The sequence below is a fragment of the Dasypus novemcinctus genome, chromosome 4 (assembly GCF_030445035.2).
Source record: "Dasypus novemcinctus isolate mDasNov1 chromosome 4, mDasNov1.1.hap2, whole genome shotgun sequence".
Classification (NCBI taxonomy): Eukaryota; Metazoa; Chordata; class Mammalia; order Cingulata; family Dasypodidae; genus Dasypus; species Dasypus novemcinctus.
This window is the reverse complement of record NC_080676.1, coordinates 148,055,353-148,070,453: the sequence shown is the minus strand read 5'-3', so window position 1 is coordinate 148,070,453 and position 15,101 is coordinate 148,055,353. Positions and strand designations below refer to the sequence as shown.

The window sequence follows — 15,101 nt, the reverse complement described above, 5'->3', positions numbered from 1 at the left end:
CACGTGCAGTGCTGCCGCACGCAAGGAGTGCCATGCCACGCAGGGGTGTCCCCATGTAGGGGTGACCCACTCACAAGGAGTATGCCCTGCAAGGAGATCTGCCCTGTGTGAAAAAAGTGCAACCTGCCCAGGAGTGGCACCACACACACACAGCTGACGCAGCAAGATGACACAACAAAAAAGACGTGGTTTCCCAGTGCCGCCAGAAAATGCAAGTGGGTGCAGAAGAACACACAGCGAATGGACACAGAGAGCAGACAATGGCGGGGGGTGGGGAGGAAGGAAATTAAAAAATCTTAAAAAAAACACCAAAACATGGAAGGATTAAGGGCTGAATAATAAAGGACCTTAAAATGGTTTTTTTTTTTTTTAGAAGTTAGGACATTATTTGGTAGGGGATAGGGCACTCTCAGCTGATGCTGGCAATAATGTGAAGCATGAATTGTGCAAAGCCAGCAGAGGTGCTATTCCAGAGGTTATTATCAGTGCTTGGTGGACAGTGTGGAAAGAAGAGATTTTAGAACTGGTATTTGTAGGATTTAGTGACCATTTGGTATGGAATAGAGAAGGGTTGGTACATGAGATGGAATTGTTGACGGTAAAGACTTCACAGCAGAAGTTTGGAGGATGCCAGTTGTCTTAGTTTCCAGGTAATTAAGAAAAGTGTCATACAGTGGGTTAGCTTATGTGGGAATTGATTGTGTCTTGGGTTTTGGAGGCTGAAAGTCTTGCTTCTTCTCAGGGCCACTGGCATTCTGGCTGGCTGGCAGTCCTTGGATTCCTTGACTTTCATGTCACATAGGAATGTCCTCTTCCTTTTTCTTCCAGATTGTTGACTTCAGCTTTTTCTCCTTCACCTGGCTTTCTCTTTATAAGGTCTTTAATAATAGGAGTAAGACCTATCCTGATTCAGTTGGTTACACTTTAACTAAAATGGGTGTAACATGGGGGCATTGGAATTGTCTAGCATGACATTGCAATGACGGATACAAGGCATTTGTCAAAGCCTATAAAATTAAGCAGTGCAAAGTGTAAACTATAAAGTGAAGGCCATGGTTAGTAGCAGTGTTTCATTATGTGTTCACCAATTGTAACAAATGTATCATCCCTAATGAAAGATGTTGTTAATGGGGGGAAAGTGTGGGAGGGGAATCTCCTGTATTTCCGATATAATCTAAAACTTCTTTTAAAAAAGAACAACAGAAAAATGACATCTTTAAAAAGTTCCTATTTAAATAGGTTCACACCCACAGGAGGGTATAAAGATTAAGAACATGTTTTTGTTTTTCTGGGTTACATGTTTATGGATTGGGAAAAGAATGCCACAAGGGAAGGTAGAAGGAAAGAACTGAGCTAGAGGGTCATAGAGAAGAAAGTTTGAAGTTAGGGTTTGGTTAGCCAGTAGAATTAGGTGTTACAGAAAGTATGTGGAAAATGAATGTGAAAAGATAATTGTTGATTAAGAAGCTGGCAGCTGTCTTGCAGTACAGTGTTTTCCTAGGGCCTGTGTTAATTTACAGGATGGTGGGGGCAGGACAGAGTGGACAATGATTTGAGGAGTAGCAGGTGCTTGGATTGGATTGGATTGAATTTTATTAGTGTTGGCTTGATGCTAAAGAAACTGGAATACAAAGAATAAGCATTTAGAAAATGCTTATTTTATCATGTTGGTGCTAATCCTCACCACAAATATGCAATGTTGTTCCTTTTTGTTTTATAGGTAAGACAGGACTTAGAAGGGCAGAAATAATTTAGCTAAATTCACTTTTTAAGTAGTAGAATTTGGTTGTGGTTTCAGGCCTCTCTGATTCCAGAGCCCACCCACTTTCTCCTGCATCACAAAAAGATTTAGTTACTTGTTCTTAAAGAAGAAAGGGGGGGAAAAGGTACTTGTGAAGATAACAATGTAAAGATAAATAACAATGCAAGATTAATTAAGAGGTGCAGCCAAAGGCATTGTTATGTTAAACTGCCTATAGCTTTGAAGAGGGACAAATGTTGCTGGTAGATTGATCAGAGGAGGATAGGGGAATGGGGAGCTTTGAATGGTAGGCTAAAGGAGTTTTTTTGTTATGTTTTGTGTGTTTTTTTTTTGTTTGCTTGAGCAAGAGTGACAGGATCTCAGTTATTTCAAAACTTAATCTGGGCGGCGGACTTGACCCAGTGGTTAGGGCATCCTTCTACCACATGGGAGGTCCGCGGTTCAAACTCCTGGCCTCCTTGACCCGTGTGGAGCTGGCCCATGTGCAGTGCTGACAAGCGCAAGGATTGCCGTGCCATGCAGGGGTATCCCCTGTGGAAGGGAGACCCATGCGCAAGGAATGTGCCCCGTAAGGAGAGCTGCCCCACGTGAAAAAAGCTCAGCCTGCCCAGGAGTGGTGCCACACCACAGAGAGCTGATGCAGCAAGATGACGCAACAAAAAGAGACACAGATTCCAGCACCGCTGACAAGAATGCAAGCAGACAAAGAAGAACAGACAGTGAATGGACTCAGAGAGCAGACATTGGGGGGGGGGGGGGTGGAGGAATAAATAAAAAATAAATATTTAAAAAACAAAACTATTCCATGTGAATCAGACAGCCAACATACAGTGAAAAAACATACACAGGTATTTCATTCTTTGAGAATTTCATAAGTTTACCCAAAAGTCTTAATGAGTACAGTAGTTCAATAAAGAAGAAATTAACTTGCATTGTCATGAATTAATGATTCTGTGAATGAATGTTAAATTTACTTTCCTGAAAAGAGATAGTCTTTTCATAAAAAGTACATAATTGTTTTCAGTGTCTTCTATTAATGGTAAGGATTGTGATCTCTTGACTTAGTATTGCTAAGTAAATAAACAATATGAAATAGGAACTAAAATGAAGTAGCAAGTTCTTAATCCTTTCTTTCCTTTTGTAGGATGCTAAAGGACCTGGTAGGACTTGGTAGCCCTAATAGTTCCCTACTGACTAAGCTGAGGGACTTTGGACTAATCATGTAGCCTTTCTGGGTGTGTGATTTTTTTCATCTCTAAAACTGAAAATTGGAATAGGTGTTTTCTAAAGGTGTTTTTCCTTCTTTTTGATAGCATTATCTTCAGATTTTACATTTGTCTTTAATGTGGAATTAGGAGTTAAATTGAATCTAAAAAGGGGGACTTTTTAAAAGGCTTTAGTTCTTTCTTTAATTTATTCCTAAAATGCTTGATGTTTATAAATACTGTTTATTAGTTAAGGGACAGGGTTGTGAAAACAGTTGTGTTTTAATTTATGATTGATTTCCTAGGTCACCACCAGCAGCTCTGATGTCTCTTCTTTGCACTCAAGAGGACTTACTAGAAAATGTGTTAGGATGTATTCCTGTTGGTCAGATAGTAACCATTAGGCCACTGAGTGAAGACTTCTGTTACGTTCTGGGATATCTCCTCACGTGGAAATTAATACTTACTTTCTTCAAAGCTGCTTCATCTCAGGTAAATATGTGACAGGTTTTAAAAGTTCTTACCTATATATATTTCTCTATTCCTGTCCTAAACCCCTTCTTTCCCCTCCTTTTGGAAAAAAAAATAGGAAAAACGCCTTACATTATCATCTAATCTTACGTCTCAAACTTCATACACTCTGCCAAGTCTGGTTTATTCTTGCCCCCACTTCCTTACCCCTTGCTCACACCCATACATTGTTACATATGTGCACATGTATGGTTTTATAAAAATAATTTCTCTCTGGAATGTCACCACATCAATTTTTTTCCTAATCGAATATAGCCACCAAGTCCTTTTTATTGCCGGAAACAAGATTTATATAATTTAATTTTATATGGCTGTAATAATTACTAAAGAATTGGAACTTGCTATTTTTTTCTTTTGTCAGCTTCTAACTCTCTTGTGGAGAGTTCAACTGACATATCTTTGGAAATTTACCTTATTGAAAGTGTTAAGAAAAAGGTCTATGAACAGTTGCCTATGTAATTCAAGCCGTTAGCCCTAAATGGTGAAAATATTCTATTACAAATAAGGGTTCTTGTTCAGATTATTCTAACAGCCACTAGATGTCTCTCTTGTCTCATGTTTAGGACAAAAGAACTCATTGTCCAGGAAGGAAACTGGAACATCTACCCTTTTTTTTTCTTTTAGGCAGATTCCCACTTAAAGAATACTCATACTTTGACTTAGTCACCTAATAACGTATATGGCTTCTTTAACTGGTCAACATAAAAATAAATCATTTATCATCACCATTTTAAAGTGTGACTAAATACTTGTAGCATTAATTATCCCATGTAATCTTTCAGAATTTTTAAATGATAATTTGTTGTTCTCTTAACTTGTACTTGCATCTTTACATTTGTTTATCTAAGGGAAGATCAAATCACGGGCCACATTGATCTGCTTGTTCAATAGATTATCATGTAAGTTTGTGACTTGAGCTTGTTTTATTTGCTGATTATGTATTTCAAAAGCTCTTTGTTGGGCTTTTACTTTTACACATGCTTTTTAAAATATTCCTGGGAAGCAGATATGGTTCAAAGGATTGAGCACCTGTATCTCAATGGGACGTCCTGGGTTCAGTTCCTGATGCCTCCTAAGAACAAAAAACTAAATAACAAGCAAACAAAATAGAGAAAAAAAAAAAACAAAACTCGGGAGCCAGTGTGGCTCAGTGGTTTAGTGCCAGCTTCCTCATATGAGGTCCTGGTTTCAGTCACCCTACCCTGGTACCACACACAAAAAAATTCCTGATCCTTAAAAACTTGCAGTAGGTTTGAGGGTTCTATATGTAAGAATTTTGTTCTTGCCACTTATATTAAAAAATTAGGAAAATGGCTATGCAGTATCTTTTTTATTAAGCCAGGGTGGTAGATGTATGGGTGCAAAGAGTTATACAACAGCATTTATTGAGCCTGGAACTTGAACTGATTTGCGGACAGATAAACCAGAATAATCTAGGAAATAATACTACATTAGGTGAATCCTGGAACAAACTGAGAATTAAAAAAAAACAACCAAAACTTTAATCTACCCTAAATCATGATTTGTTGTTTAATTTTCAGAAAAATTCCTAGTGAATCAGATTAAACTAGAATCAAAGATGTATGTATGCATAAATGTGTGCGTGTAGGGGTGTGTGTTTTACAGCTTTATGGAGATATATTTCACATTACCATAAAATTCACCCATTTAAAGTGTAAATTTTGGTGTCTTTAGTATATGCACGAGAAGTGCACCCATCACCACTATCTAATTTTAGAACAATGTCCATACCCCATAAACTCAGTTCCCATTAACAGTCATGTCCCATTTCTTTCCAATCCCTCCAGGCTCTGGCAACCACAAACTTTGGTTGTCTCTGTGGATTTGCCTATTGTGGACATTTCACATGTGATCTTTTGTATTGGGTTTCTTTCACTTAGCATAAGGTTGTAGCATGTATCAGTACTTCATTCCTTTTCATGGCTATATTCCATTGTATTGATAGACATATTTTGTTTATCCATTCATCAGATGATGGACATTTGGATTGTTTCCACTCCTAGGCTATTATGAATAAAGCTGCCAAGAACATTCATTTAAAAGTTTTGGCATATATATATTTTTTCACTTCTCTTGGGTATACACCTAGAAGTGGAATTGTTGGGTCAAATATATGTATTTTTTTAAAGCCCTTTGATAAAGATGACTAATTTTTTAAAAATTCTAATTTCCTTCCAGATTTCATTTTGAAAATATTCTAATTTACAGAGCAGTTGAAAGAATAGTTCGTTGAAAATCCACATACTCTTAAGATTCACCAATTGTTAACATTGTGCTACATTTGCATGTGCTTTCTCTTTTTACTTTTTTCTCCTGAACTACTTAACAGTAAATTGCAGATATGATGCTTTACATTTAAGCATATATCTCCTAAGAACATGAACATATTTCTTCATAAGTGTAACTTAATTTTCACTCAAATTTAATTTTGATGCTATGATATTATCTAATTTTGTATTCAGATTTCCCTAGTTGTCCCAGTATACTTCTTTATAGATTTTTTTTCCTCTCCTGTGTTTAGGATTCAATCAAGAGTCATGTTTGCCTTTATTTGTCATGTCTCTGACCTATAATTTCCCTATTTTTTTTTTCTTTCTTTCTTACTGGCCATTGACCAGGCCAGTTGTTTTTTAGCCTGTCATACAATTTAGATTTGTCTGATTGTTTCCTCATGACTAGATTCTCGTTAAACATATTTGGTAAGAGTACTGACTACACAGATGGCGGTATGACCTCAATGTATCCCTTAAGAGGTACATCATGTCAGTGTCACTTTTTTGGTGACATTAAGTTTTATTATTTGGTAAAGGTGGTAGTCCCCAGATTTCTTTACTATAAAGTTAGTTTCATCAACATATTTAAAAAATCAATTCTAAATCTTTTTTTTTTTTTTAAGATTTTATTTATTTTTATTTAATTCCTCCCCCTCCCCCGGTTGTCTGTTCTCTATGTCTATTTGCTGTATTTTGTTTCTTTGTCCGCTTCTGTTGTCAGCGGCACAGGAAGTGTGGGCGGCACCATTCCTGGGCAGGCTGCACTTTCTTTCGCGCTGGGCAGCTCTCCTTACGGGTGCACTCCTTGCGCGTGGGGCTCCCCTACGTGGGGGACACCCCTGCGTGGCAGGGCACTCCTTGCGCGCATCAGCACTGCGCATGGGCCAGCTCCACACGGGTCAAGGAGGCCCGGGGTTTGAACCACGGACCTCCCATGTGGTAGATGGACGCCCTAACTACTGTGCCAAGCCCGTTTCCCCAATTCTAAATCTTATGCTTGATGCTTGTATTTGAGCATTCATATTGTTCAGAAAACCATGTCTTTGTACTGTGAGAAAATACAAAAGAGTCTTAATCTCCAAGAATTTATGGTATAACAGAAGAAATAACTTTAAAATAGGTACAAAGACCAACTAACTACAAAATAAACATGAACAAATGCAAAATGTATCTTTCTGAGGGACAAAGAATTCCAAGGTGCTGGCCCCACACAAATGCCTATAGTGTACCCATCCAGTGGCAGCAGATTTTCCTATCTTTAAAGGAAAATGCAGAAATTCATGCTTTAATGTGACATTTCCTGATTTATAAAACACTATGAGAAGTGTCCTAAAGGCATGCTAGAGTGTTTGATGTAGGGTGAGGTCAGCCATGAAAATGGGATTCATTTTAAAAAAGAATTTGAAAGTGTAAGGTATGTCCTGTGGAGGGAATATATGGAAGACTTGGGTGGAGAGTGAGCAAATCATCTGTGGTGAATAGTGAATAGGTTTTCTTGGCTCAAGCAGAGACTCCAAGCTGAGGTGAACTTATAAATAGGGAGGTAGTTTGAGAAAGATGTTAGAAGCTTATGTGTAAGGTTTATGAAAATATCCGCTGGTTCATCAGGAAAGGGAGCAAACAGTGCCATCACATGGCACATTTGGGAAGTAAGACTGTGGTGTATATTTTGTAGGAGTTTTCCATGTAATTCTAAGTATTCAAATTCTTGCATTAGTTCATTAAGTGTTCTTATATAACCTGTTATACCTTGATTTGTTTTTATCTATTGCTTGTCTTGGTTTAATTGGGTTAATTAACAAATTCCTTGCTCTTCAACAGCTTCGGGCTCTGTATTCAATGTACCTTCGAAAAACAAAGAGTTTGAATAAATTGCTGTATCACCTGTTCAGGCTTATGCCAGAAAATCCGACCTATGCGGAGTCAGTTCTTGACGTCCCAAATAAGGACCCTAAAACATTCTTTACTGAGGAGCTCCAGTTAAATATTAGAGGTCAGTAAGATGTGTGTTTGTTTTCTTTCCGACAGTCTCAGTTTAGACTCGGTTATAGTATGCTCTACTCTGAGGTGGTGGAGAATAACTCCAAACATGGTTCCTGGCTTGTGGATAAGATTGTGAAGAATTGAATAAAATTTTCAAACTTTGTGTGTTGAAGCTGTTATCTTTCCCTTTGTAAATAAATATGTGATAATGTTTTGTAGGCATGTAAATAAGTAGTTTTTATTTGAAGAAACAAAGAGGAGTAAAATTTATATCCTCCCTTCTGAGAGCTCAAATTTTAACTGAAGAGACAGATATACATTCATCAAGCTTTACGCCATTGTTTTAAGTGATTTGCTAAGAATAGGAATTTTTTAAATGTCTTGGTCATCTGTGGATGGGACTGCAATTTGTGAGTATTGAGGAGGATGTTCTAAAATTTCTGCATAGCTGTTCAGTGAATTCTGGGAAAATAAGGAAGCCAAACTCCTTTTTGAAATTTTTATCAAAGACAAGCTTTTTTTCCTTCCCTTCCTCCCTTCCTCTCTTTTTTTCATATTTGTAGTCTTTTGTGTGAAATATAAAATGTTGTTTCTAGGTGGTTTCTGAGTGTCAGTTTTGATTTTCACTCTTTTTACTTTTGCCAATCTTATGATTCATTTTGAATGTGTCAAAGGAAGCTAGTATGCTTTCTTTGATATGCTTGTTTTTTGGACTATCTATAGCTCTATCATTAAGGAATTAAAGATGATTTTCTAAGGAAAATACTGATAGTATTTTATGTGAAAATTATGTTACTAACAAAGAATTTGTTTTTTCTCAGAAACAACAACTCTTCCATACCATATTCCACACTTGGCTTGTTCAGTCTATCATATGACATTAAAAGACTTGCCCGCCATGGTTAGGCTGTGGTGGAATAGCAGCGAGAAGCGTGTTTTCAATATAGTAGATAGATTTACAAGCAAGTATGTCAGCAGTGTGCTTTCTTTTCAAGAAATATCTTCTGTGCAAACAAGTACGCAGCTGTTCAATGGCATGACGGTTAGTATTGACTTGACTTTCTCTAGAAAAGTTGTTTGAGTATAGGTTATATTTGTCACTTTAGTGAATATCACAAAATTGGTAGCCCGTGGTTCAGAATTTATAGAAATTGACCGCCCCACTTTCTGATTTTTGTGTGTCACATTTCAGAATTACTTAAAGCATGGATTGAAACAATAGTATAATTTTATGGATTCATTTTCCCACCAAGTAGTTTTTGAGCATGCATTAGTTCAGTCAAAACTTACGTTGCAGTATTTATTAAATGTTAGGCACTGTGTACCAGTTACCTGGGAAATGAACAGTTTAGTTTCATTAGGTTTAGATTCCTAACCTGTAATAGCATGCAGTCTAATTAGAAACTGGAATATGTCACATTATGAGCAAGAGTGTTATGGGATCAGAGAGTGGGGGAAGGTTACATTTGGCTTAGAGGATTAGGTGAGACTTTATGGAGACTTTTTTTAGGTGGACAAGATTTTGTTCCATGGAAAATATGGGGAAAAACTTTTAATATAGAGAAAATAGTATGGCAGATGAAAAAGTCATGGAGGCAAGGATGTAACTTCTGTGATTGCCCAAGAAATGATAAATAACCCACTCTTCATGTAGAGTAGGGTTCCTGAAAGGGAATAGTCAGGCAGCAGACTACTTAAACAATGAGTTAGGGCCATATTGGGAAAGGCCGTGAGTAACAGTCTAAAATTCTCCCCTCAGCCACTGAAGATTGTTCTTTCAGGCATTGGCACAGTGAGAGTTATCTGTGACTGCAGCATTTAGTTGCTGTTAATGTAGAGGTTGTATTCAAATGAATGGTTTGGGATTACTACTGGTTAAGACAGCATGAGCCGTGAGGAGAGCCTGAGTGAGGCAGTATTAGTGGAAATATAAAAAGGAAAAAGATGAGAGATTTTGTGGAGATTTAGTCAAATTTGCAACTAGAGTTAGAAGAAGGAATTTAAGATCATGTTGTGTTTTTAGTCTGGAAATAAGAAAGTTAAAGTTTGTAAAGGATGGTAATTTGCGTTTTAATTATGTTGAGTTTGCAATGCTAGCAGGAAAACCAAACGAGGTAGAAATGTTCTTCTCGCAGTCAATGGTTGGCTCTAAAACCCAGAAGAATTCTCTGATAGAGATAGATTTTGGGGGACATCTAAGTAGACATGATAGCTGATACCCTGGGTATGGCAGAAAAGGGATAATTTAATAGCACATTCTGTCATTTGTCTATTCAAGAACTATTTATTAAGTGCCAAGCCTAATGAAATAAAATATACTTTTTGATGAGCATTGTATTTCCTTTAAAACAGACTTTGCATGTCATAAATCACAGTAAAATATGCCAGGTACTTAAACCTATTTATTAAGTATCTCTTGACAAATAAATGAATATGTCTACCTGTATTTTCCTTGAATGAAGACTTTGGCTGCTATTAGTCAACCTATCAAGGTGCTTTTTGAATGAAGGAAAATAAAGACATTTGGCAAAAAATATTATCTTTCATGTATTATAGGTTAAAGCTCGAGCTACTACTCGAGAAGTAATGGCTACTTATACTATTGAGGACATAGTTATTGAACTTATAATACAACTGCCTTCAAATTATCCACTGGGTTCAATAACGGTGGAAAGTGGGAAAAGAGTCGGTGTGGCTGTTCAGCAGTGGCGGAACTGGATGCTGCAGTTAAGCACTTACCTCACCCATCAAGTAAGTTTCTGCTTTACATATTTGGCTTTTCAAACTAGAGAGAGAGATGAATGATATACTACTTAAAAGGACTGTAAAATCTAAGATATATGTCTCCTGCTTAAAGTAAAAATAAAGATATTATGTTTCCTTGGCTAAACACAGATATATGCCTAAATGACTTGGACTTGTCAGCTCTACTTTAATTTTTAAGACTCTACAATTTGTTCTCTGTTGTTTAAGAGGGATTGACTTTACTTCATTAACCTTGTAGAAGATGTAAAACAATGTATAATGCTAAGGAAGTTGTATAGCAGGAAGTATTTGTAATATACATTACAATTGATGCCTTCTGGGCTACTTTTACTGTCACATTTCAACCCTCCTTCTGTGGTTGGAGAAGTACCAGTACTTTCAAATGTAAAGGATTTGGTTTTTAAACAAATTATGCATTTTTTCCAGTTATGCATGCATATTGTGATGTGTCTCAGAAATTCTGCAGTAAAGAAAAATTATTTTAAAACAAATGAGTCCACCAATATTATTGGAACAGATCAGGAGTTGAAATGGTGAGATAATCAATTTCATCATTTTCAGTTAATAATTAGGAGAAGTAAACTTAATGATTTAATTATTGAAAGAGTTTCATCAAACAACAAGCTGAGACTATAAGATTTAAAGTATTGGTGCAGAAGCCTTTCAAGTCTGCCTTTACCTGAGAAAAATTAAGCCTGGTTTCTAAATCTTAGAAGGCCACTTTCATAACCAACATCCATAAACTTAGAGTCAGATAGGAGTATAGCCAGGCAGGTTTTCTTTTCTCAGAATTGTAATTCCAGCTTGAAAATTTGTGAAATTTAACAAAAATAACTTTGATGATGGTCTACAGTGTATATTTACCCTTTTTTTTCTCCCTTGTTAACAGAATGGCAGTATTATGGAAGGCTTAGCATTGTGGAAGAATAATGTGGACAAACGTTTTGAGGGTGTTGAAGATTGCATGATCTGTTTCTCAGTCATTCATGGTTTCAACTATTCTCTTCCCAAAAAAGCATGTCGAACATGCAAGAAAAAGTTCCATTCAGCCTGTTTGGTAAGTCTAAAAAGAAATTAATTTATATTTTATGTATATATTATATGTATGTTATCTATATTTGGAAAAGAAAACAATGAATGTCAAAAATCTAACTAGTTAATAGACACATACTGGAAAATGATTTCTTGCAATCTGCCAAAGATATTTCATTGTTTACTAAGACTGGTAACATTATAGCACTTTAGTAAATGAATGTTTCTAATGTAGCTCTCAGCATTCAAGAACTAGATGGTTTTATGAGATTTAGACCATACAGGAGACTAAAAGAATTGACCTTTGGAAAGGAGGTCTATTTTTTAAAGGCACCATAGAAATTGGAAATTAAGTGGGAAGGGAAGGAAACAAAACTTAATTTTATATATTTTTTTAAATATTTGCATGACATATATCAAACTTCATATTAGGCCCTGTTCTCTATAGAGATGGGCCTTGTCAAAGTACAAAGTAGAATATGGTCTTATTCCTAGTGTGTAGATGAGAAAACAGGCTTCAGAAGGTTAAGTCAGATGCTGAGCATTTTATCCCTAGGAAGTGGTGGAGCCATTTGGCAAAACAGCCCTTTGCTCTTTTGAAACATCGTATTGAAAGTAAAGTTGCCCTGTGTTTAGTTGCTTCCCAGGAGGTCTCCCTTAGGTATCTTTGTGGTTGTGTATACAAGCCTGGATAGAAAGAATTATTCATAGTGTAGCCTTTGGAAGTAATATTCAGTTGTGTTGCTTTTGGAGATAAATGGGGAGACAAAAATTTTAGAATTCTTTTTTTCCTTTATCATTCTTAGGTTACTTTAGATATATGTATGTGTAAGATTACAGCTTTAAAAAGTTTTTAATGTTTAAACGTTTTTCTTTTTCAGTACAAATGGTTTACATCTAGCAACAAATCCACTTGTCCACTTTGTCGTGAGACCTTTTTCTGAGATACTTTCTTTTGTTGGAAGTGTGATCCCTGAAGTAAATCAAGCAAAAGCATTGGATTTGCATCCATCTTAAAGTATTGATGTGAGGAAGCCAGTGAGCATTACTTTTAAATAGGATCTTCTCTGGAAATTATTTTGGTTAATGTAATGATTGTAAAATCAGGTTTACTTATCTTTAGATTGCTTTGTAAATGTTGGAAACCTTTTCTTTTACATAAGAAGAGTACATATTTGAGAGGAAATATTTATATTAATAGTTTAATCTATTTGTATATTTAAAAATAAATATGAAAATCCTAAATTACCAGAATTGAAATTTGTGAAAGCATTGTACAACTATAACTGTATTATACTGATAACGCTGTTCAGTTTGCTGATCTGTGTTGTAGAACAGTCCAAATGAAACAAAATGAATTGAAGTTAGCGATTTACACCTACAAATATTTTGAGATTTGTTATTTATTAGTTATGACAACAAAAATAATTAAAAATATTCTGATATTTGTAGATTTTTTTAAATGATAAAAATGACACGAAACTCTTTAGTATAGCTTATCTTAAGATATTTGAAGCATGCCCTGAAATCCTGTATAAAAGTGTAAGCTGAATTTTAAGGCGCCTCCATTTATCAAGGGTTATGAAATTCAGAAAGTTAAATTCATGACACTGACACTTTGTAAAAGAAGAATTTCCATGTTATTAGTGAAAAATGAATTGTAGAATTGCTAGTGAATTTATTATCCAGTTTGAGCAAGTCTCTGGAGCATGAGAATTTGAAGGAAATAGGATTAGATTATTTTATTTATGAAGCAGAGTGGAGGGAAGAAGTAAACAAAGTATTTCTGAAACAAAAAGTCTGGCAGGAAAACAAAAAAATTTAAAAGTGCTGTAGGTAGGAGGCTTTCAATTTTGTAAGCAAATTTTTGCTATTATTGGCCAAAGTTATACTAAACAAAGGATTTGGGGGAGCTAATTTTTTTCAGATCAGAAATGGAAGTTAACAACTTTAATGTTAAGTAAAATTGAGTGTAACAGACTGAAGTGGAGTAGTTAAAAACCTGCCTTTTGCCATAGCACTTTTACCCTTAAAAATTGTACCCAAAATATAAAAGTTTGGAAATTTGAAACTTGGGTTAATTTTATTGCAGTCTTTTACATGGAAAATATTAGTATTTATTGAATGACTAGGTTACCTGAGGTCAGCTAATCACCTCTGTTGCAAATGTTTAATTGGCAAAAAGTAACATGTTAAATAAAATTGCTTTCCACCAACTGGGTACAGTGGCTATTATTGAAATAGTATGAATGTGGTTAGAGACTTAGAGTGAAGTATTACGAATGAGTTACAGATCTCTTGACATTTGTAGATGTAGTGTCCTATCCACTGCTGTCTCCTAACCTTTTTTTTTTTTAATTTTCTTTTCCTAACCTTTTTTGTGAAGTACTTATCTTCTAGCCTTGAGGCTCAAGAAGTCAGTAAGTAAAGTGCAGATAGCAAAATTCTACTACCTCGTCTTAATCCCTTTCTTAAATATTCTATGTCTGTCTTCAACATAGAAATCCCAAAGGATTGTGTTACTCTTTTATGAAAGTTACACACTTTTCCCTTAAAAATGGTTTTATAATAAGGCTTTGTTTATAACTTTTCCAGTACTGATATTTCTTGGCTTCTGTCCCAAACCCCGAGTAGACAAGGAAATGGAAGAATGGAACATTGTTTTTCCACATTAGTATTAGGGTATCAGGTTCTTGGTGAAACACTATAATTAAGAGGGGTGCCTATTCTTCATACTTAGAACTCAAGACATGTAAGTGTAATGTAATACATTTCTTTAAGACTTGTAAGTGTAAAGCTTGTTACTATTTATATGCTAAAGAAAAAACTTTCCAAAACTAGACTGAAATTCAGAATAACACATTAGTTAAATGTATTTATACTACTAAATAGTGTTGACAACTTTAACAAAAACAATTGTATCCATTAAAACTAGCATAAGGACATTTAAAAATTGCATGAGAAGCCCATTAGCAAAATTATTAATTTAAAACCCCAAAATGAATTGCAAATTTTAAAATTTAGTTTTGACTCCTTATTTATCATGTGTTCTAATGTATGTACATAAGTTTTTGTGGCTTAAATAACATGTTTCTGATAAGTTTTTGTGATGTGAATTTATTTTATTGTTATACCATATGTGCCCATTAAAATTCTTTTTAATGATAAAATATTTCAAATATACAAACAGTAATAATATAATGCCCTTAAATTCTTCATAAACTATTTTGCCATATTTGCTTCTGATTTTTAAAGAAATAAAATATTACTCTTTTGTACTCTGCACTGATGCCATTTTCCTCCTTTTCTTCCTAGAGCCAAGCTACTATTCTGAACATGGTGTGAATCCTTCCAATTTTAGATTTTATACTTTACCACCTGTATTTGTACCTGTAAATGATACATAGCAGTTCCTGAAAATTTATGTTCAGGAGGCACTACTATATGTAACATTTGTAACTTGCTTTTTTACTCAGCATAACTCCTGTTTATGTCATATTATATGCTTATCTGCCAACTCTGTCACTG

General features: G+C 35.3%; 1 protein-coding gene across 1 annotated transcript in view; it reads left to right on the top strand.

Annotated features, from left to right (window-relative positions):
• The window catches only part of LTN1 (listerin E3 ubiquitin protein ligase 1), a 52,861-nt gene extending 38,005 nt beyond the window's left edge, over positions 1 to 14,856 (top strand). Inside the window, exons 25-30 of the mRNA XM_058296141.2 lie at positions 3,273 to 3,459; positions 7,614 to 7,785; positions 8,597 to 8,817; positions 10,332 to 10,526; positions 11,431 to 11,598; positions 12,455 to 14,856. Of these exons, the coding sequence (XP_058152124.1) occupies positions 3,273 to 3,459; positions 7,614 to 7,785; positions 8,597 to 8,817; positions 10,332 to 10,526; positions 11,431 to 11,598; positions 12,455 to 12,517 (1,006 nt within the window). The 3' untranslated portion in view covers positions 12,518 to 14,856. The remainder of the gene's footprint in view (positions 1 to 3,272; positions 3,460 to 7,613; positions 7,786 to 8,596; positions 8,818 to 10,331; positions 10,527 to 11,430; positions 11,599 to 12,454) is intronic.
• Positions 14,857 to 15,101: the final 245 nt, after the last annotated feature.